General features: G+C 35.7%; 1 protein-coding gene across 2 annotated transcripts; it reads left to right on the forward strand.

Moving 5' to 3' along the window:
* Positions 1-411: 411 nt before the first annotated feature.
* SPDYA (speedy/RINGO cell cycle regulator family member A) lies at positions 412-22,698 on the forward strand. 2 transcript variants are annotated; one of them, XM_004711099.4, is made up of 6 exons: positions 412-646; positions 2,515-2,573; positions 4,498-4,583; positions 9,667-9,838; positions 11,385-11,679; positions 22,134-22,698. In XM_004711099.4, the coding sequence occupies exons 1-6, from the start codon at positions 412-414 to the stop codon at positions 22,223-22,225; spliced, it is 939 nt and encodes a 312-aa protein (XP_004711156.1). In that variant the 3' UTR covers positions 22,226-22,698. The 2 variants fall into 2 exon arrangements, with proteins under 2 accessions (XP_004711156.1, XP_045142998.1); XM_045287063.1 differs by lacking the exon at positions 22,134-22,698 and adding an exon at positions 17,124-17,186.
* Positions 22,699-24,080: the final 1,382 nt, after the last annotated feature.

Genomic DNA, 24,080 nt, shown 5'->3' on the forward strand with positions numbered 1-24,080 from the left:
AGATAAGTAACATCACAAAGTAGATTATATTAGTATGCAAGCAGAATTTTAAAAAAACTATCAGGGAAAACACATCACAAGGGATTATAAGCTCAACAATTTATGTTATTAGCTCTCAAGTTTGGTTTTGATTTTCCTAGTGGCCAAAGACAAATGGTAAATAGAATCTATTACCTAATTCTTAAGTATTTGGGAAGAGGAATTGAATTATATCAATTACCCAAAGGAAGCATAGTTTTTCCTAACATTAAATTCTAAAAGTAGTTTTTCATGTCTTACTGTCACAACACTTTAATAGCTAGATCGGTAACATTTTATGTGACTGTCTCTTATAGTGTCACCCAGTTGTTTTGTAGCCTAAATGAATAAGAGTATGATGATTATGTTTTATAGGAATCTCGGGAAGCCAAAATGAGGCACAATCAGATGTGTTGTGGAACACCACCAACTGTTACTGTTCATGTAAAATCAGGGTCAAATAGATCATATCAGTCCAAAAAACCTCTTAATCTGAAGCGTCCTATGTTTAAAGATACTTGGCAAGCATCTGAAAAAAATCCACATAATAACAGCAAATCTAAACGCTCCAAAGGACCTTGTTTAGTTATACAGCGCCAAGAAATGACTGCTTTCTTTAAATTATTTGGTAGGTTTGAAATATTGTGATACTGTTAATTGTAAAATACCTAGTGTAAAGATCTATTTTATAATTTTCGCAATAATCAGTGGATGCTGTTAATTCTGTGTCAAATTCCCCATCTGACCATATTAGTTTTTGTTTTACCTTTTTTTTTAATGTTGGCTTTTTATTTGCTTACTTTAGCATTAAAAATCCAGATTTATCCAGATTCTAAGATTACTTAGATCCAGATGTCAGTTGTAAATGTTATGTAATTCAGGTTCACAGCATGAATTTTGTTTAGTCTAAAGTAAACTACTATATAAAGTCATAGATAAGCCAACTGACTCAGTTTGACTGAGCCTGCAGGGTTTCCTGAAATGTTCATTATTAAGCAAAAGGGAAGATAGTTACCCTAGAACTTTCAGTATTACACCTTGAGAATATTGTTTAAAAATTAGCTTTCCTTTATAATTATGCTCACAATGAAATTGAGTTTGAAGTTGTTTATATTATGAGACAACACTACTTTCCTGGTACAATTCTTTGCAAATAGCCAAAAAGAAACTTCTTTTATGTGCTTCTGGCCAAGAAAAAGAGAAGGAATTAATTGTTGTTATTGTTTTTCAGGTAGGGTAGTAGGAAATAACTGGTAGAATTGACTAGAATTAGGGATAGGATTGATAGGTTTTGGTAAATATTTGTGGGAATGAATCTCCTCAAGTAGAAAGCACATTCTGGGATTCTTATAGGCTTCCTTATTTGTAAAGGAAGATCAGGTGATGTTTATAAGAGATGTTAGTTGGGGACAAGAGTCTGAACTTCTGAGAACAATTTTTTTAGGTAGAGTGGAAGGTTTATTATAAATTTCTAAAAAGCAAAATGAGAAGATCAAATCAGCAGGAAAAATATATAAGATTGTTCATAGAAAAACACAGGATATAAAAATGTTTCTATTAGATATAGGATATTGTTAATACAAGTTTTCCTCATCATTAATGGCCGAACAAGATATTACCCATAAACTTTCGCCGTATCCATAAGTGATCGTGATAAAATGAAATGCTTGGCTTTACCATCTTATGTCACTTAGAAACTGAAGTAGAAATTAACTTAGCAGAAATTATTCCTATTTCAACTTTCTGAAGTATAAAAAAACATTTAAGAAGTTCTATTTTCTTACACTAAACGGAGTTAAAAGAGATGGGAAAAGCACATTTCCCAAGTTGCAAAAACTCAATATATTTTTAGCCTTTGAAAATTGCAATAAATGTTTTTTCTTTTTAGATGTTATTCTTTTTAGCAGTAGTTTTATTAATCTTTATCATGTATGACTTAACATTAACATTCTAAAATGTAAATTAGAAATTGTTAATGAATTGTGAATTTTTAACATAGATCCATATTTTTATATTCAACTAATAGATAGAGATAAATAGGAGGAGAGAAGAAGAATACTTCAAAACTAAAAACATCCTGGAACCTAACAGTCGAAAGTTATAGGGAAAATAAACTATATTTAGAAAGCAGAGTATCCATTAAATCATTATTTCTCAAGGACTGAGACTTTTCAAATAAAGTCATGGGACTTTATGAGATCCCATTTTCACCCACTAAGGATTGGTTTTGGAAAACAATGAAGAGCTAGTCTAGAGTTACTCAAGCAGTTCTCAAAATTATTATGTAAACACTTCTACCAACTCTCCAGTCTGAGGTATAAAGGCAAATCAAATGGGAATAAGATGGAAGATTTTTATACAGTGCTTGCAATGAACTGAACAATATACCTTAGGTAACACTGGTAAATTCATGTCTTTAATCTCTAAGCATCACAATGTTTTGTAAAATTAATTTTTAGAAAGAAAAAGGCAAGTCATAGTTATCTTTTGTTGCAGATGACGATTTGATTCAAGACTTCTTATGGATGGACTGCTGCTGTAAAATTGCAGACAAGGTACGTTTGGTAACAAAATTATTGCCAGCAGTAACTTTTACGGAGTTTTAAGAGTTTTCTTTAGGGTTAAGGAAAGAACTAGCTTGTATTACTCCTTTAAACTAGAGTCCTTACATGTTAACTTTTAAAATTAGCATACACCGTAGATCCATTCTATACTAGAGTAATTGTAGAATTGTAGGAAACAATTTTGGAATATAATTATAGTAATTATAGAATGTTGATTAAGTGGCCTTCTTATTTGTTTAGTTGAAAGTAATACTTGGCATAGAGTTAATATATTTTGGCTAGAATTTCATCAGGCTGCAGAGAAGGAATGTTTTGTGATGTTCACCCTGCTAAGACAGTCTTTTATACATACTAATATTTAATACTTTGTGAATGACTCCAATAAAACAAGTCCCAATCTTGAAAGGCTAAATTAGTTTAACATGGTGTTTACTTTTTCAGGAATAGCATGTTCTTTATTTTATTCAAAATGTCACTAGTATTTTATTTAAAATGCCACTGCTGTCTTACATACTAGAGCACTGATATTTCTGTATCTGTAAGAATTATCTGGACAGTTAAGGTTTTAGCTTTGCAGATGGCACTTTAGACCATGAGTCACCTTAGAAAATTCAGCATGATTTCACATGATGCAGTATAGTGGCAGCCTACAGAAAAGGGAATGATCAGAAATCTAGCTTGTGATTAAATGCTAATTAAATGAGTATTGATGAGAACATTTATTTTGAGTTTAAGATGGCAAAGATAAAATTAGAAAAGATTTTTTACTGTTCATCCAGCCTATCTTATCTAGATAGAGCTGCAGAGATAATATGCACACCAAAACAAGGCATAGCAAGACTAAGCGACAAAAGAGAACACAATGATGACCACAACAAAGAAAACCAATGACCAAGAAAATAAATTAATAAAAATAAATACTTTTAAAAAGAGAAAAACTGTAAATAGATCAAGGTCTGTTTGTTGACCTCCAGGCGTGTCCTCCAGTTGAGTCTGATGGGGTGCCACGCTCTGGCCCCAGAGTCTGTCCTTTGCACTCGCTTGGGAGCTCCCTGCTCTGCTCCCCTATTGCTCTGCCTCGTGCCCTTAGTGTTTTGCCTCAGTGTGGTGGGGTCACATTCTAACATTTTAACAGTAAATATTTCCTGGTGGAGCTCTAAAAGATAAGGACCTTTTTAAATAACCACAATATCACTAATAATTTTTAAATTTTACAGTAATGTATTAACGTTAAATACCCAATTCATATGGAGTTGATTTAAAGATTAAAGCAATGTTTTGAGTTAAAATGTATAATAACCCTAATTTTTGGACTGCAGGGGGTAGTGTTTGAAATACCTAGGAGTGTAATATTTCAAGATCCCTTTACTGGAAGTTGCATTGAAAACTTGGAATCATCTTTGTGCCAAGCCTAGAAAACGAGATGAACATTTTAGATAGGGAGTCTAATGCATCAAGATGGCAACTTCTTTTTAATTTGACTAGTCAGAACCTGACATAATGTCCTAATTCAGAGTAGACATAATTATTCTGATAATGCATTTAAAATACTATTCCCACATGCAAATACAGCCATGTTATTCTAATTTGTAATTAGAGTTAATTTTAAGACGTGAGTGTGAATGTCTGCAACCAGCTCAAAAGGTTTAGAAAGAAATATGTGTGATTTGATATATGTACATATGTATGAGGGGACCTCAAAATGCCCATGGGAAAATTCTGTTATATTTGATTTCCACTTTTTTCCACAAACTGTTTTAGGAATAGCAGATATATATGTGCATACATCATAGATATCAAAGAAATGTGGCAAAAATATTACTCATTAAAAAATAGAAAGTTAAACTGTTTTAAAATGCAGTTTTACTTATTTGCATAAAGCACTGTTATTAATTTTTAACTTTTTCCTCCACAGTACCTCTTGGCTATGACTTTTGTTTATTTCAAGAGGGCTAGATTTACTATAAAGGAGCACACCAGGATAAATTTCTTCATTGCTCTGTAAGTATGCTTTCCCTAAGTGATTTTTGTAGTAATTATTTGTTACGTATATGATACTTTATTTAAAACGTACTTAGGTCTTCTATGAAAGCTTAACATATTTTCCCTTCATAGACTATTTTCTATGTTTATTCATTAATATAATACTGTATGCCTAAGATTTATTGTTCAGTGTTCTGCTAGAGTTTGTATTGTACCTGTTAACATTTTTCAGTGTTCCCATATAAGTTTTCCTTGGACTTAGATACTTTTTCCGTTGTTTGTTTTTAACTTTTATATGAATTACAGATGATCAGTTTTACATTCAACAAGTCATAGTCATTTTGCTTCAACTCATCCTTTGCATTTCCCTCAGTGTACCATCACTTATGCATCTGTCCCCGTGTTTACTGTTTCAATTTCTCCTCTTTTTCTAATCATCTGAACTTTGTTATTGAGTAAATGCTGTCCTTGTGATCTTAAATGACTTATTAATATTATAGGAAATGAGTTCAGGTTCAGGCCTGAGGGTGAAGAAGGGCCACAGTTTCGAGTCCCACCTGTCTCCGTTCAACCAATAAACCTGACCTTTAATACGATTTTTGAGTTTTGTTTTACATTTTTCTCCCACTATCCAGGACCTTCTAATGTGATCGTTTTCACAGAAGTTGGCAGTGGTAGCTGGGTACCATCTAGTTCTTCTAGTCTTAGGTTTGCAGAGACTGCTATTTGCATAGTCTGTTAGTAGTAATTAGATATTATTTTAAAGTTGGAGTATTCTCTTAAATTTCTAGTTAATATGTAGTTAAAATCATGATCGTCCTTTTACATTGAACAACTTTGAGAAAATGTAGGCACATTCCGTGGATTTATGTCTATAATGAAACAAAACTGAAAACCAAACTCACTCATTGAGGTGATTCCAACTCACAGCGACTCTGTCGGACAGGGTAGAACCGCCCTATGGGTTTCTGAAACTGTAGCTCTTTATGGAAGTAGAAAGCCTCATGCTTCTCCTGTGAGCAACTGCAGTTTCTAATTGCTGACCTGGGTTAGCAACCCAGTGCATAACCACTATTCCACCAGGGCTCCTCTTATTTATGTCTGTAACAAGTTGTTCATATCGGATACCGTTAATGTTCACTGACTATATTACTGAACAAATTGGACTGTGTCAAAGAACTAGAGTGCATCTTCAAAATCTTTTACTGACTATACTAGATAATTCATAGTAGCTTTGTGATCTTTAAATGGTTTTAATGTATATGATTTCCTCATCAATAGGTCAGAATTCTGCTAGAATCCATGTAATTTAAGAATATCTTTCCATTTCTACCCTATACATGGATGTTAAGGAGGGCTAGAAAAAAACTGATCTTTGCATCTATTCAGAGGACACATTTTCCTGTGACTAGGGGAAAATGAGCTCAATAGACCCACTCCTCATTTATCAATATAGTTAGGTTGTATAGACAAGGTCACTACTAGAAAATCAGCGTCGTGTGAAAAGGGAGAAAACCATATTTGATCACATAATGGATAATGTCCACTTCCTTGCATAATTTCAAAACCACTGTTTCATAAAATGTATCATCAAAGCAGGGTGCTTTCTTTCGTTTTTCATATTGAATTGAGTCCAGAAAACTTACAAGACCAAATTACATTTAACATTCTATGAAGACACTTGCCCCCTGACTAATGCCATGATTGATTCAGGCCTATAGATTGCCTTAGATCACTGGTTCTCAACCTGGGGGTCGTAGCCCCTTTTGGGGTTGAACGCCCCTTTCACAGGGGTCACCTAAAGGACCATATTTCCAATGGTCTTAGGAACCAAGACACTGCACCTCTATCTGTCTCCAGTTGGGTCCGCCCACATGCAGGTAGGCCCACACACGGGGGTCCCCAAAGCGTGAGGAACTGTATTCAAGGGTCGCAGCATTAGGAAGGTTGAGAACCACTGCCTTTGATGGTCACTCTCAAGCTTTTACAACCTCAGTCATTCCTCACCAAGGTAGAATGTAGAACATTGTCTTTGTGGACTATGTATGCAATTAACGGAGTTGTCTCTGAGTTACCATCCTAAGCCTTCAGACCCACAAAATCAGTCTTAGAAGGTATTTGGTTATTTCTATGGAGTATTTGAATTTGTGCTTTCAATGAATATGTGTTCCTGCATCTCATACTTGTATTTGCCCATGCCTAACTGCAAGGCATGAGCCCTGGTTGGTGTAATGGATTACATGTTGGCCTGCTCACCCCAAGATCAGCAGTTTGAAACCACCAGCCTCTTCTCAGGAGAAAGATGAGGCTTTCTACTCCTATAAAAAGTTACTCTTGGAAACCCACAGGGGCAGTTCTGCCCTGTCCCATAGGGTTGCTGTGATCAGGTTTGACTTGATGGCAGTGAATTTAGTAACTGCAAGGCCAGTAGTTTGAATTTACCATCCATTCCATGGGAGAAAGACAAGGCTATGTACTTCAGTGAAGATTTAGTCTTGGAAATGCAAAGGGATAGTTTTACTCTCTTGTGTGGGGTCACTATGAGTTGGAATTGACTGGGTCAAGTGAGTTGGCTTTATTTTTTTATAGATCTTTCGAGGTACCCTAGTAACATAGTAGGTTACGTGTTAGGCTCCTAACTTCAGGGTCAGCAGTTCAAATTCACCAGCTGTTCCACAGGAGAAAGATGAGACTACCTGTTCCTTTAAAGATTTATAGCCTCAGAGATGCTATATAGTGTCACTATGAGTCGGAATCACTTAGTAGCAGTGGATTTAGTTTTGCTTTATAGATCTTTCTATATGTTCTCACCTATGTACAAATCTGTACCCACCTAAGTACCTATTTGTCTATACCCATACATTGGTACTCAGATACCGTCATTTCTTTGGTTGTATTGTGCTCCCTATATCTACACTCAGTGCCACTTTTCCCATCACCAAAAATAACAAGTCTGTGTGTGAAGCATATTTTCCCTATTCCATCCCTTTCTTCATAACCACCAATAAACATTGGTTTCTTTATCTTTGGTCTTTTTATCAAAGATGGATCATACAATATTTGTCCTTATATGTATGCTTCATTTACATCACTTAGCATTATGTCCTCCAGTTCCATTCATGTTGTAATATTTTTCATGGACTTATTTATGGTTACATAATATTCCATTATATGTATATAACACAGTTTGCTTATCTCCTCTGCCATTGATAGACACTTCGGTTGTTTTCATTTATTTGCTATCGTAACTAAAACAGCAATGAGCACAGGTATGCATATGCCTTTGTTTTTATTTTTAGGTCTCAAGTGGGATTGCTACATTATTGGACAGTTCTACAAGGGGCCCTCAAAAATCTTGTGGGAAATTCCATTAGCTAATAATACCACTTTTCCATGAATTTTGGAAAGCCTCCTCATATTTCTAGTTTCTTCAGAAAGTACCTTCCAATTTTTAAATGTGCTTGTACCATTTTACAGTGGTCATACCATGTTAAAGCAAGTCAATTTAACTTTTTTATATATTTTTTTACTTTTATATATTTACCCATATAATTACCATTGCTGTTTCTACTGTTTGTGTAGATAAAGCCATATTTTCATTTGGTATAATTACTAATTCTGCCTGAGGACTTCCTCTGACATTTTTTTGTGGCTCTGGTGATTCAGCTTTTGCATACCTAATTATATCTATAGGTATATACATATATAGCCTTCATGTAAATTTTCATTTTGCTGCTGTCACTTTGATCATATATATGATCTTAAAAAGAGCATCATGTTAAAGGCAGTCATATTTTAGCTAATTAAGATATGATATTCCACTACCTTGGTTTACGTTATTTTTGGTGAGAAAACTGCTTCATCTTTATCTTTGTTTCTGTGTTATCTAACATGTCTCTTCTCTGCTTTAAATTTTTTCCCCTTTATTACTGGTTTTTAGCAATTAGAATATGGTATGTTTTGTTTTATGTCTATTGTGCTTTGGGGTTTGTCAGGCTTCTTAGATGCATAAGCGTATATTTTTCACCAAACTTATAAATAATTTCAACCATTTTTCTTAAAACAGTTTTTCTGTCTACCCCCACCCCTGTGGCCTTCTGAAGACTTCATATCCACCTATAATAGTTGTCCAAGCTCATTGATAACTTCACTCCATTCAGTATTTTTGTTTATTTCATTTTGGATAGTTTCTATTGTTGCTCTCAAATTCACAAAACTTTTCTTCCACATTGTCTAATCTGCCATAAATCCTATTCAGTGTATTTTTCATAATACATACTATAGTTTTCATATCTGGAAGTCTCATGTGATCTTGTATTCATCTTCTGCTTCTAGGATAATGTGCCTACTTAAGTTTTTTAACATCTGAAATAGTTATATAGTTGACTGTTAACTTTACTTCTACCATATGTATTAGTTTTAAGTAAGTTTGTTATTAATTTATTATTATAGGTTATGTTTTATTTTGGGAGGTACCTTGTCCCCACAGTATACATCAGTATATTGATATATATATATGGAAACCACCTGATTCTGAGGATATAACATAGGAAAAGATTAGAGGGAACAGTGTTTGTCATTCATACAAGGCTTGTGATAGTGCCTATTCCCAACAGCCAGAGTGGAAAAACTTTTTATGGGGCATTAAATAGAGTATTCAGGAAGTTCTTGTCTCAGTATTTGGGAATAATTAGCCCCACACTGAACATTGCTCCATAACTATTTAACAAATCACAAAAACAAGACCTGAAGGGATCAGACTGTTTCAAAGAAACTTAAATACATCTCAGAATGAAAGTTTAAAAGATTTATAGGAATAACAAAGGTATCCAGAGCTGATAAAGTAATTTTTTATGCACAAGGGGCACCAACAATTTTATGGAAAAATTCCATCATCTTTCAGTTCCCTTTTTCCATGAACTTTTTAAAGCCCTCTTGTATTTCTATTTTTTATTTCTTTAATTCTCTGCATTTCTTTATGAATAAAGTTGAACACCTTTTAGGTGTCTATAAGCTTTCTTGGTGGGTGGGGAAGATGAACTCTTGTTTACCCATTGTCTTTTACCTATTGCTTTGTTGGATTATTGGTCTTCTTTGGTAGGTATCTGGCTAATACAGTTGAAGAAGATGAAGAAGAATCAAAGTATGAAATTTTTCCATGGGCTTTAGGAAAAAATTGGAGAAAATTGTTCCCTAATTTCTTAAAGTTAAGGGACCAACTCTGGGATAGAATTGATTATAGGGCTATTGTAAGCAGACGATGCTGTGAGGAGGTAAGGATTTTAAAATACTTTTTATGTGTTATTGCGTATCTTCTGTTTATGTAACTTTCTTATTTTTAATGTGCTTTTAATGTTTCACTTGTTACTTATATAAGGATAGATCATTATCCATCATTATCCTCGATCATTACCATGAATATAACTTGTATACTGCAGTGTTACCATTTGAATTTTGTATCAAAATAATTTTAAATGGTCACTTCTGTATTTCAGAGCAGCCTACTTGCATAACAGATATTTTTATTTTAATGCACTCTATGTTGGTTAATAACAATGTTTTACATTTGTATAGTATTTTACAAAATTTTTAATATTTTCATTATCTGTTTAAAATTTTACATCATTTTATTTTGGGATATAAATAGCGGTCTTTCCATTTCACAGATGAAGAAGAAAAAAAGACTTAGAAAAGTTGTGACTTGTCATGGTCATTAAATGCAACATTTTTTTCCCATTATACTCCCATTGTCAAAAAAAGGAACAAATTCTCTCAGATATGAATTTTATAATTTGTTTCTTCCATTTTTTTTTTTCAGCCTTGGGAGCACATTCTGCTTGGGTCTACATGAGTCAGAGTCAACTTGTTGATGGTAGCTGGTTCCCTGAAATGCTCGATTGCTGGCATATCTGCTTTTACTCTCCCTTAGCCCACTTTGCCCTATGGCTCCTAATTTCATGATTTTTATTTTCTCTCACAGTTGCTCTTTTTGTAAGCCACCTCAAATCCTTTTTTTGGAAAGAGCTAAGTTGTGATTATCAAAAAGCCAAACCAAATCCACTGCCATCAAGTAGATTCTGATCTATAGCTACCTTTTAGGACATGGTTTAACTTCTAACATTTTTGAGGCTGTTAAATGGAAAAACTCTCATCTTTCTTCCAAGGTGTGACTGGTGGGTTCAATCTGCTGATCGAATTCCAGTGTATAATCCACTATACCACATGAGCTCTGAGTTAGAATTAAATTAGAAAAATATATAAGGGTTCTTTAGAGAAAAATACTGTTTTTCTACCTATTCTGATCTTCTTACTATTTTTTATCCTTTGGACATCAGCTTCTCAGTGGTGGAATTTATTTCAGCTGCTAATGGCTTAATGTCTATAGTCTGGTTCTCAGGCTAGAAAGATGACTATACAGAATGCCTGCCTGATATGAAAAACTCCAATGTCATGCATCATGGAGGATAGTTGCTTCATTAAGAAGAAAGTTTTCTCTACTGTAGTTATTTATTCTGTGTTCCAGATGCCACAGTATCCTTAGAGCTGAGTTCTCCCTCAGCTTTTATTTGATTCCAGGCTGGGAATTTAGAAAAACATAACCACAAATTCTTGGGTTAAATGCATTTTCCCCAAACTCAGAATAGTCTTAAGGATGCAAGTAACTGATTACTTGATGGATCATACTGCCTGATCTGGAAATATATTATTTTTCTTTAACATTGGTAACCCAATTTTAAAGCTGTTCATGAATTAATATACTTTAATACTACTGAATTATAAAATCTTTGTAAAGTTCTAAAAATAAGCTTTCCACTATAGGTTATGGCCATTGCACCAACCCATTATATTTGGCAACGAGACCGCTCTGTGCATCACAGTGGAGCTGTGAGAAACTACAACAGAGATGAAATTCACCTGCCCCGGGGACCTAGTGCCACACCAGTAGATTGTTCACTCTGTGGTAAAAAAGGAAGATATGTTAGACTGGGGTTATCTTCATCGTCTTCATCCAGTGGTACAGTAGAAGTAACAGAAAAACAATCTCAGGAATTACACAACTCATTCTCAATGGACAAAGTGGTTGATCCTTCTCAAGCTTATAACTATGCTCAAGGTATGATTTAATGATGCATAGAAATAGATTTATGATTATTATTTATTGAGCACTAGTCAGTCCTTACAGATAGTTATGTCACTTATCCTAGAACAATATGTCCTAATTTAGTGACGAAGCTTTCCCTCTTTCAATTATCCTTATTTTTCTTGTATACATATCTGCTTTGTGATACCTTACGTAAATTAAAAATGTTATTGTGACTTAAGTTAAAAAATGAACCTTAGCTTTTAATAGTATTTTAACTATTAAGTATTTCTTTTGAATGTTTATTTTATTAAAAAGAGGTTGCAAGAAGAGAATAAATGTACTTGTAATCTTATTTAGGTTTATTGACTGGCTAACTATTGTTTCCTTTTGTACACTTTTTCTGCTTTACATTTTTAACAAAGTTAGAGTCATATTATATCTAGGCCTACTTACTTTTAAATTTTAAAAGCAATTCCTCGTGATTAATCTTAAAATCTGATTCTTAATTATGACATAGAGGATGTCCCGTAACTTAGTTATGTATTTTATTTGTGTTGGGATTTAAGTGGCTTTTTACAATGGTACCTTAATCAAATAAACTGGAACTACTTTTAGTCAATTACACTAATTTGCACTGAAGTTATTTTTTATAAACCTATAGCAATTTTCTGACATTGCCTTCTAAATTTAAAAAAGAGCAGTAGAATCCTACTACCAGTGAACCTTTTTACTACCTGTAAAGCCTTTCTTCCAGATCACCACCCATCTGAAGAATGACAGATTTCTTATGACCCTTTCTAGGTCTGTGATGAGAAATGAACAGACTTGCATTATTTCAGCTTTCCACTTATTTATTTTTACCAGATCCTATAAGATTAACAGTGGCTACTAAAGTTTTACCACCAGCTGGAAGAATAAACATAGTCTCTTCCTTTTTAACATTTCCAAGCGTAACATCCATTGGTTCACTTGTATTTGAAAGAAAATTATCGATAGTTGCTGTCTAGTTTGGTTCAGACTCATAGCAACCCTATAAAACAGCATGGAACAGTGCCTGAATCCTGCACCATCCTTACAATGGCCCATTGTTGTAGCCATTATGTCAATCCATTTTATCAAGGGTCTTTTCACTGCCCCTCTACTTTAATAACAGTGATGTCCTTTTCTAGGGACTAGTCTCTCCTGATTCAGAAGAAAGATGAGGCTTTCTACTCCTGTAAAGTTACAGTCTAGGGAACCACAGGGATAGTTCTGCCTGTCCTAAAGGTTGCTGCATTGACTCAGTGACAGTGAGTGAGTGAGTGAGTGAGTCTCTTCTGATAACATGTTCAAAGTATTTAAGATAAAGTATTGCCATCCTTGCTTCTAAAGAACATTTTGGCTGCAGTTGAATGGTCAGCAGTTCAAAACCACCAGCAGCTCTGAGGAAGAAAGACTTGGCTTTCTACTCTCGTGAACAATTAAAAGTCTCTGTAATCCACATGGGTTGCTATGAGTCAGCATTGAATCCGTGGCAGAGAGTGTGGTTTGGGTTTGATTCTTCCATGCCAAATTTGTTTGTTCCTTTGGAAGTCCATGGGACTTTGAAAATTCTTTGTCAGCACCACAATTTATTTATTTTTAAATTTCTATTTATTAATAATTTTATTGGGAATTCTTATAGATATTGTAACAATCCTTATTTCAGTTAGATCAAGCATAATTGTACAAATGCTACCACCATCAGTTTAAATTTTCTTCTTGCACTCTTTGATATCAGTTCCACTTTATCCCTTCCCTCCCCTCCCCTACTCCCCAGGGACTCTTATTGTTTTATATATATAATTATTGTTATTTATATAATATATCTATATTTATTATTGTTGTTGTTGTTATGTGCTGTATCTTACACCATCTTACACCATCACCTACAATACTGTTATTCCCCTCAAGTGGGGTTATACAGTCATCATTGCTATCAGCTCTCCCTTCCTTCTGTTCTCCCCCACTTTCTTCCCATACCCTCAGGGAATTATCAGTCTCATTACTGTTTCTGAAGAGTTATCTATTTTGGCTTTAATTCATCAAGGGCTTTTAATTATATAAATGAACATTTGAAGATTTAACCAGATTAATTAGGTAAAACAAAGATCATAATCGTAAGGGGAAGAAATATTAAAGAACTAGAGGATAGTTATATGTTAACTCACTACTATACTGTTCCCATCCCTTCTGTGTGGCCCCTCTGTGGGGGACTGCCCAAGCATCTTACAGTGGGTCTTGGTTCTCTACTTTGTCCATGCTCCTTTCCGTCAAATTGTTTGCTTTTGAACTTCTGATACCTCTTTCCATTGACACCTGATGATTACACAGACTGGCGTGCTTCTTCCATGTGGGCTTAGTTGATTCTCTGCTAGATGGCTGCTTGTTTTAAGGTCAAGCCTTTAAGACCCCAGATGCTATATCATTTAAAAGCCAGGCACCATTAGCTTTCTTTCCCACATTTGCTTATGCATCCATTTTGTCTTCAGCAATCATGTCAGGAAGTGAGTATCATAGAATGCCACATTATTAGAACAAACCGTTCTTGTACTGAGGTAAGATTTAAGTAAAGGCCCAACGTTTATCTGCTTCCATTTACATATATACATACATAGACAAATACTATCTGTATATATTTATATATATACATATCTAGACACATCTATAAAATTATTACTTTCTTCTTCTTTCCCTTTTTTTTTCTTTACTCCTGCCCCCACTATCATGCTTACCTATCTTTCACCTCTCAGTAATTCCTCTCGGATACATTTCAATTGAAGAAATATGACCAGGAACTCTGCACCCTTCTCACAGTCAATTTTAGAACCCTTGCTATTCCCCTGCTCCTGTCATTATTGGATCACCACTCGCTTCCTCACCTCCCATCTCCCCCCCTCCCCAAACATCAGTCCCTTTGGTGTCTTCTTGGGATTGCTTATCTTGCCTGTCTTATATTGATAGACACTGAAAGAGAAAAAGAAAAAGAGAGAAAAGAAAGACCATATAAATAGCTCCAAGTTTAACAGATATCTTGACTAAGAGTAGATGGGTATCTCTCTGTTCAATAGTGAGCAGGACCCATTATAATCCATCAGTCTAATCCCCTTTTCTTTCAGGATGTATATCCCAGGAACTACTTACCTAGCAGTCCTTATATCCTTTTAGTCCTCAGCATTCGTGACCCAAAGGCGAGCCTCCTACAAGACCCCTATTCCTCTTCCTGCAGTTGGGTGGAGCGGTCTAGTGCCCTCCCTCCACCCTGTTACACCTTTAGACTTTCAGCATAGCTCCCTTGTGAGTAACTAACCAATTCAGATGAGGTGCCAAGCGCTGCCCCACTGCCCCACCCCCAGTCAGAAGTCTACAATCGCAGGCTGTTAAGGCTCCCCCTTGAAATGGTTGAATGTTGACTAGTTGTTTTTGGTACAATGACTCTGTTCTTTCCATCTTCTTACTTTCTGCACCATTTAATATTTTGACCATAGATACTTTTAATATAACTTGAGGCTTGACATTTTTCTTTTGTTTTTTCAGTTTAAAATAATACGGGGCATGGAAGGTCCTTTTTTTATTTTTAACTCTTGCTCTTTGCACATTTCATTACATTTTTATTTTCATGAGCTTCCCTTTGGATTTTTTTTGGATAGTTTTTCTCATGTCATTTCTTCCATTTGTGTTAGCTACTCTACAATTAGGAGTAACTTTAAGAGTCTCTTCTGACATCCACATTGATGTTTTATTTCTTTTCCTGTCTTTTAATGAGTTTGTTTCCCTCATGTGTGATGTTCTTGATGTCATCCCATAGTTTATCTGGTCACCTGTTACTAGTGTTCAATGTGCCAAATCTGTTCTTGAGATATTTTTAAAATTCAGGTAAGATAGACTCAAGGTTACATTTTGGCTTTCACCGACTTATTTGAATTTTCTTCAACTTAAACCTGAAGTTACATATGAGCTTTTGGTGTCTGTTCCACAGTCTAACTCTACTCTGGGTTTAGCTGCTGATATTGAGCCTCTCCACTGTCGATTCCCACAGACTTATTTGACTCGTTTGATATCTGTGTATTTCATCTGGAGAACTCCACTTGTGTATAGTCACCTTTTGTGTTGTTGAAGAAAGGTAAGGTGTTTGTGATGAAGAATTTGTTGCAAAATTCTAAATATTCTTGCAAAATTCTATCATGCAATCTCCAGCTTTGTTTTCTATCAGCAAATCCACATTTTTCAACTACTGTTCCTTTCTTTTTGTTTCTAATTTTTGCATTCTAATCACTAATAATTATCAATGCATCTTGATTGCATGTTTGATCAATTTCAGAGTGAAGATGCTGGCAAAATTCTTCAATTTCTTCATTGCTAGCTTTGATAGTTGGTGCATAAATTTGAATAATAGTTACATTGCTGAAATGCATTCATTTCCTTGAATATGGATAACTATTATCCTTCGCAAAAAGAATTATTCTTTAATATCTATCTTGAAATGTCCTTTTTGAAAATGAATGCAATACCATTCTTCTTGTCATTCCCAGCATGGTAAACCATGTGATTTTCTGATTCAAAACAGCCTATACCATTCTATTTTAGCTCACTAATGCCTCAGATATCGATCTTATGTGGTCCATCTCATTTTTTACAATTTCTAATTTTAAGAGTCATACTTCCTACATTTCTAAGTTGTAATTATTAATAAATGTTTGCTGCTGTCTCTTCTCATTTTGAGTCATGTCTCATCATCAAATGAAGGTCCCAAATGCTTTATTCATGAAAACTTTACTCCATCCACATCATTGTGGTCAACTCTGAGAAGGCAGCTCTTCCTCAGTCATATTTTCAATGACATCTGACCTGAGAGGCTCATCTTCTGGCATTATATCAACAGTGTTCTACTGCTACTCAGGAAGTTTTCAGTGTCTGACAGTGTTTTGATGCTATCCATCGAGTTTTCAATGGCTAGTTCCTCTGAAGTGGACAGTATATCCCCTCTTAGTTGTCTGTCCTTAGTCTGGAAGCTCTGCTGAAACCTGCTCAATTTGGGTGACTATGCTGGTATTTTTAAAATACCAGTGATGTAGCTTCCAGCCTCACAGCAGCTTCCAGCACACAGCCATCACAGTATGACAAACTGACAGGCAAGTGGTCACTGGGACAAATACCAACAGGCTAAATTATAGCCTAATAACTGGCCTTCTGCACCCCTTTTCTCCCCCTCCAGTTCCTTTTCCTAAACTCTTTAATACTTACCATGGGAAATGCTAACTGTTACTTCAATGTTCCAGGAAATGGACTAAGAGGATGCTTCTGATCACACTCTGCTAGGATAAAAGCCCAGGGCAGAGCATTCATTCTGTCTGAAATGCGTTTTCTGCAATGACATATACCTGTTGCAGTTCAGTTGAAAGTTTCACTCATTATCTTATAATAGTCACAGTCTGTCCGAAATAATTATTTTGCAGATGAGGAAGCTGGAGCTTGAAGAGGTTCTTTACCCAAGGTGACGGAGCTATATTTAAAGCCAGGTCTGTCTGACATGAAGTTAGAGCCTGAATTCCTAACTCCTATTCTCTGCTGCTCCTTTTGATGAGACCTCCCTTTGGTCATGAAACCATTACAAACCAAGGCCCCGGTGAAAGGTTGTATGGAATGAATTGGAGAGAATTCCAATAAGGAACAGTAAAAGAGAACAGAAGAAATTATGGGTCATTCAGACTAACTCCCATGAAGAGAATAAATAATACACTGCATTCATGTATTTTAAGTCTTGACATCTCATCAGGACATAGGAGTGCATCTAGGGAGTAAGGGATAGGATGAAAGTCCTGGTGGCATACTGGGTTACACATGGAACTGCTAACCCAAAAGTCTACAATTCTAACTCACCAGCCACTCCAAGGGAGATATGGTAGGCTGTCTGCTCCTATGAAGATTTAAAGCCTTGTAAACACAGAGGGGGTAATTTTCCACTGTATAGGGTTGCTATGATTCAGAATTGATTCAATGGTAGTGAGATATTACAGGAAGGAAAGAAGGCTTGGTGGCCCTGTGCATTAAATTGATTGATTGATACATTGTCCTGAGGATTAACCTGAGGTTAAATTTAAACTCCCCTGTTAGTGATGGCACACACATACTGGACCATTAGAAGCCACCCACCCACCCACTGCCATTGGTTTGATTCCAACTTACAGTAACCCTCCGTAGGGTTCCCGAGGCTATAAATCTTTATGGGAGCAGACAGCCTCACTTTTCTCTCAAAGTGTGGCTGGTGGGTTTGAACTGTCAACTTCATGGTTAGCAGTCCAAAGCTTTCCGGACAGCATCACCAGGACTTCTTTACCAGAACAACAACATTTATATTTTCTGTAAATAAGTTTAGCAGTAAGTGAGCTGAGAGGGAGGGGCTTAAAAGGTGATCAACACAGTGGTCATGGCCATCCCTGCCCTGGCTACTGAAGACTCCCAGATGGATGTATCAGTCACCCATTAGCAAAGTTTTCTTGCTCCAGTTCTCATGGGGTGATTGAATTGCCTCATAATATTTGGTTGTGGAATATTGGGTGGTCCAAATGTTGAGCTCACTTGGCAGTTCAAACCCATCCAGAGGCACTTCAAAGAAAGGTGTGGTCATCTTCTGAATATCAATCACAGAAAACCATGAGGTATGCAGTACTCCTCTGACACAGGAGTGATTCTGACTGCATGCGATCTGGAGTGGTTACAGACAACACCATTCAGACCCAGAGCTGATACTCCTCTCCTGTTTTTTTGGTTTTTGGGGGTATTTTTTTTTTAACTAAAATCTAGCACAGATGGTTATCAGGCTTCCAAACACAGCAGCTTCTCACTTTTCAGATAAAAACACTTTCAACTTTAAAAAGACTTCTTCTCAAAAGCAACAAGGTTTTACTAAAACATGTTTATAACATTTATTGAGAACAAAATGTTTTTCAAATGGACAAAGTAGAGTTAAAACCTTTTGGGGAGTATAGATGAGACATTTTCTACAAATTTTCATATGCAGTTTATTACAATTACTAGTCATGCATTCACTGACGCTTATTGCTATAGAGTCAATTATGACTTATAGGCACCTTATAAAGGTTTAAAACATCTGACCCCTCCTCCAAGAAATCTGAATTGGCATTAAGATAACTTCACTGATAAAGGCCACTGGAGATCCCCTTGCAGAGGGGTCTAGGGGAGGAGATGAGCCAGTCAGGGTGCGATGTAACAATGATGAAAAATACAACTTTCCTCTAGTTCCTAAAGGTTTCCTCCCCGCTTCCACTACCATGACTCGAATTCAACCTTTCAAGTCTGGCTTGACCAGAGGATGTACACTGGTACACATAGGAACTGAAAATACAGGGAATCCAGGGCAGATGAGCCTTACAGGACCAGTGGTGTGAGTGGCGAAACAGGGAGGGTAGAGGGAGAGTGGGTAGGAAAGAGGGAACTGATTACAAGGAACTATATGTGACCTCCTCCCTGGGGGATGGACAACAGAAAAGTGGGTGAAGGGAGACGTCGGATAGGGTAAGATATGACTAACAATTTATAAACTATCAAGGGCTCATGAGGGAGGGGGGAGCGGGGAGGGAGGGGAAAAATGAGGACCTAGTGCGGGGGGTTTAAGTGGAGAGAAAATGTTTTGAGAATGATGTACAAATGCGCTTTACACAATTGGTGTGTGTATGGATTGTGATAAAGAGTTGTATGAGTCCCTAATAAAATTATTAAAAAAAAGAAAAGAAATAAAAGTCATACTATTACCGGGTAAAACAATAGAAATCACAGCAACAAAAACAGAATGATAATCCAATTCTATCTGGATATATAATACATTTGTATACTAAGCTACCACTGATCTTATGTGCTCTTAAACCTTATGACCTAGGTCTAGGTTACTCCATCTGAGACATGGATATATATTATATGTTTTGTATGAAGACCCCCTAGATTTTGGAGTGAAGTCAAAACTCCAAAACTGAATACAATTCCATGGAATCGATTCTGACTCATAGGGACCTGACCCTACAGGACAGAATAGAACTGTCCCTGTGGGTTTCTGAGGCTATAGATGTGGGGGCAGAAAGCTTCATCTTTCTCTCAAGGAGTGGCTGGCAGCTTTGAACTGACAACTGTGTGCTTAGCAGTCCAAATTGTCATCCATTAAATCACAAAGTCTGCCTCTAAAGTGAAGCCAGGGGGGCATGAATTATATACATATCCTTAGTCCTGGCGAGCATGGTTATTCCAACTGTTATAATCTAAAAACAAATACTTTTTCATCAAAAATTAATTCTTTTCTAAACTTTTACTATGTCAACACCATTGTTCTAGTTATCCAAATTTAAAACTACACTTAATGCAGACATAATCGGGGTATATTGTGATAAAAATAAAACACATTCCCATCCTAGTCGATTCTGACACATAGTAGCCCTACATAGGGTTTCTGATGCTATAAAACTTGACAGGAGCAGACAGCCTCATGTTTCTTCTGAGGAGTAGCAAACTATATAATAGCAAACCGAACTATAATGTGCTAAGGGTTATGTTAATTATATGTTCATAAGAAAGGCCTGGTGATCTACATTAGAAAAATAGCCATTGAAAACCCTGTGAAGTACAGTTCTACTTTGACACAGAAGGGGTCACTCTGAGTCGGGGTTGACTTGAGGGCAGCTGGTTAGTTTTAGGTTATAAGATCAACATCTAGGACAGCAGTTCTCAACCTGTGGGTCATGACCCTTTGGGGGTCAAACGACCCTTTAACAGGGGTTGCCCAATTCATAACAGTAGTAAAATTACAGTTATGATGCAGCAACGAAAGTAATTTTATGGTTGTGGGGGCGGGGATCACCACAACATGAGGAACTCTATTAAAGGGTCATGGCATTAGGAAGGTTGAGAACCACTGATCTAGGAGCACGAAGGGTTGCAGTACTAATTCAGTTGGATGGAACACTTGAAGACTTTTCAGAGGAAGTAATATATGAAAATATATATGATCGAGTGTAGACGTAATAATCAGCAAACTTTTGTTGTCATTTAATGGCATGGACATACAGGGCCTCAGGATGATTTTGGAAAGATGGGGTCATCCCAAACCTAGTAAGCTGATGAAAACTAAACATGGACACAAAGCTAACGTTAGACCAAGGTCTCTATCCCATCGACTAGACTACAAACATGCCTGGTGTTCAAAAGAGGGCTAGAGAAGGGCTTAAGGGAGACTTTCATTAACTATAACTAAATGACTATGTAGTTTGGTCTTTAACACCTGAAGCCAGACCTACCTCCTACCCCCACCTCCAAGAGCTGTTTGTTAGAAAGCTTTTTTTCAATTCTACACTACTGAGCACAGTATGATGAACAGAAACCTAAGTATATTACTTAAAATAAAAGTGATGGGGGGTGGAAAGTGATGGGCAGAACTTTTCTTTGCTCTGAAACAAACCTCATTAGAATCTGCCACACTAGGTATTCAAAGCAATGAAGAAGAACAACAGATTTTTGCTACTAGTTAAAGAGAAGAGGAGAAAGGGAGTATTCCTTGATAGAATTTAATGGCATTTCTGACCTCTTCCCTGGGGGACAGACAACCGAAAAGTGGATGAAGAGAGACGTCGGATAGGGCAAGATATGACAAAATACCCATTTATAAACTATCAAGGGCTCATGTGGGAGGGGGGAGCGGGGAGGGAGGGGAAAAATGAGGACCTAATGTCGGGGGTTTAAATGGAGAGAAAATGTTTTGAGAAACGATGTACAAATGCGCTTTACACAATGGATATGTGTATGGATTGGGATAACAGTTGTATGAGCCCCTAATAAAATGTTAAAAAAAAACACCCTTTAGTCACCAAAAAAAAAAAAAGAATTTAATGGCATTTCAGAGCTTCTCTATCTGGAGATTTTAAAAACCTATAAAAACGTTACCATTGTTTAAATGTTGAGATAATTAACATACAGAATATATGACACCAGAAGCATGCTCAACTTCATCGAGTACTCCAGCTGCAGCCGTAGTGATTTAAAGAAAAAGCAAATCCAAATGCTACTGTATTTTAATCTTCCAATGTTGTTGCTGTTAGGTGCTATTGAGAAATTGTACATATTAAATAACATATACAAAGTTATTAAAGCAGCCTTTGGCTCACAACTAGTGCCTAATAATAAATATAATAAACCCTACTCCTAGTTCTGTTTATAAAGTTACCTCCCAAATATTGGTTTATGTAATAACATCGAATCATGCTAGTCCTGTAAGATGGTTAAAAAGATGAAAGACTTTACAGTTTTTGTTACTTTTAAGGTGATTTTTACTCTTCCTTCTCAGTTTCTACTTTTACCATAACCTAGATTTCTTTTGTCAGTTTTTAATATAAATATGTGCCCCTAAAATACATATTTAAAATACATGATACAGTTTTATCTTAAGATTATTATTTTATTTTCAGTAGTCAGTGACCGTCAATCAAACAAAGAGAAGGAAACTGATTTCCTGGAGAAAGAAAAGTCTCTGGAGTGGTTTACAGGAAGTAAAGAATGAGATGGCTCACCTAAGTTTCAAATTCCTGCAAAATGTCAAACTGCAAGTCAAGGGTCCAAATGGAACATTGAAGCAGTTTTTCAATGTTATACATCTTTCTGTAGCATAGTTATTTTCAAAATTGTATGTACAACTTCTATAAATGATAGAGTTAAAAATGTCAATCTTTGAAAGTGGTCATCTGCGATATATACAGTTAGTTCTATTGTTACTTTCCAGTCTTCAGCTCAGTTGCTGTCACCTGGACTGCTTAGCTAGGTTGTGGTTTCAACTTACTCAACTTGATAAGAAAAGTTATAATTTAATAAGGGGGGGAAAAAGTATGGTTATTGCAAGAAGGAAAACACCATTTAATGATGCTTGAAAACACTCATTTGTGTGACCAAACAGTTTGCAATGTATAGGTCTAGCATTATAGGAAATGATCCAGTATAGGGAAAATCAGGATGTGGCTCTTCTGGGATAAACCAAAATATAAAATATATTCTACATTTAATTTTTATAATTTGTTCATAAAACTTAAAAGTGCAAATTACTGCCTGAATAATAACTTTTTTCTCTCATTTTCCCCGCAATTGCCAGTTATCTTACATGGACAATTTGTTAATGTTACATGATAAAATTATATGAATATAATCAAAGGGATAAGTTATTATTAGTCAGTGGATACTTGAAAACTTTTTCTTGGCCTAAATAATGTATCTGTACAACAAAGATCTAAATTTAGTTCTTTGAAGAATTCTAGCATGAGAATTTACCCTTTTGGAACATTCGCTCTTTGCATAGTAAGTCCTATTCATTTCTTAGTAATAATTACTGCTCTAAATTAAAACACAGTATGTGAAGTGCTTTACAATATGTGCTCTTCCTTAGAGGCAAGAAAAATATTAGATTAGAATATTCTAAGTAGAATCTTGAAAGATGTGTTTACATGAAATGCGGGAAGAGTTGTTATTTGCCTTATAGATTTTAATTTAACAGAATAAATACACATTTCAAATTTCTATAAATGTCTGGGAATATTTTTTTAAGTATATTTCTTAATATGGCCAATCTGCATGTTTCCCCTGCATATACACACAAAATAAAATTGAAGTCACCATGAGTCAGAATTTACAGCAAATAACAGCATAATAAGACTAGATTTTGGTAGAGCAGGGAGGTATGGTGGTGGTTTACAATAGCAAATAACACTGGATATAGGGAGAAGTAGTACATAATTTAAAGTTAGAGCAAAATGAAATTAGGAATGTTGTGAGATGTGGTAGAGGAGTCAAAGATGAATCCAAATCTGAAAGAATGAAGACATCATTTAGTAAAACGAGGGAGACGATGGGAGGGTAACTGAGGAGAAATAAAGAGTTCGGATGTGGATGTGTTGAGTTTAATATGTCTGTGAGATAACCAAGAAAGGAGCTCAATGACTGAAAGAAACGAATTGGTTCCTAGACAATTTTTCTGTATTACTGCTGAAGGCTGGAACTAGATAACCAAAAGCCTGAAAATGCACTAGAATGTTCTCAGTTAACAGCAGTATCACTCGTCCAATTGCTTAAACTAGAAGCTTGGAGTTATCATTTTCTTTATCTTCAATTCCCTTTTTGAGAATCTGGGATATTCATACTTTTGTTTGAATTAAAGTGATCATAAGTTTCTTAAATCCATCCTACTATCACTGCCTTGAATCAGGCCTCAACATGTTGAAATATTACCGTAATTTTTTAAGGATACTTCCAAGCTATACTCTTACATAGAATAGAAACAGAAAACAAAGCAAATAGTTCACAAGAGAGGACAAACTGCCTTGAACTTGGAAAGAAAATAACAAGATAACCTCAAATGAAATGGAAAAACC

This window comes from Echinops telfairi, unplaced genomic scaffold (genome assembly GCF_000313985.2).
Source record: "Echinops telfairi isolate 266 unplaced genomic scaffold, ASM31398v2 ScPeMD7_10;HRSCAF=50, whole genome shotgun sequence".
Classification (NCBI taxonomy): Eukaryota; Metazoa; Chordata; class Mammalia; order Afrosoricida; family Tenrecidae; genus Echinops; species Echinops telfairi.

Coding starts and splice junctions, on each gene's coding strand:
- SPDYA (XM_004711099.4), top strand. CDS start 412: ATGAGGCACAATCAGATGTGTTGTGGAACACCACCAACTGTTACTGTT. Junction 2,574..4,497: donor GCTGTAAAATTGCAGACAAG/GTACGTTTGGTA, acceptor TTTCCTCCACAG/TACCTCTTGGCTATGACTTT. Junction 11,680..22,133: donor AGCTTATAACTATGCTCAAG/GTATGATTTAAT, acceptor TTTTATTTTCAG/TAGTCAGTGACCGTCAATCA.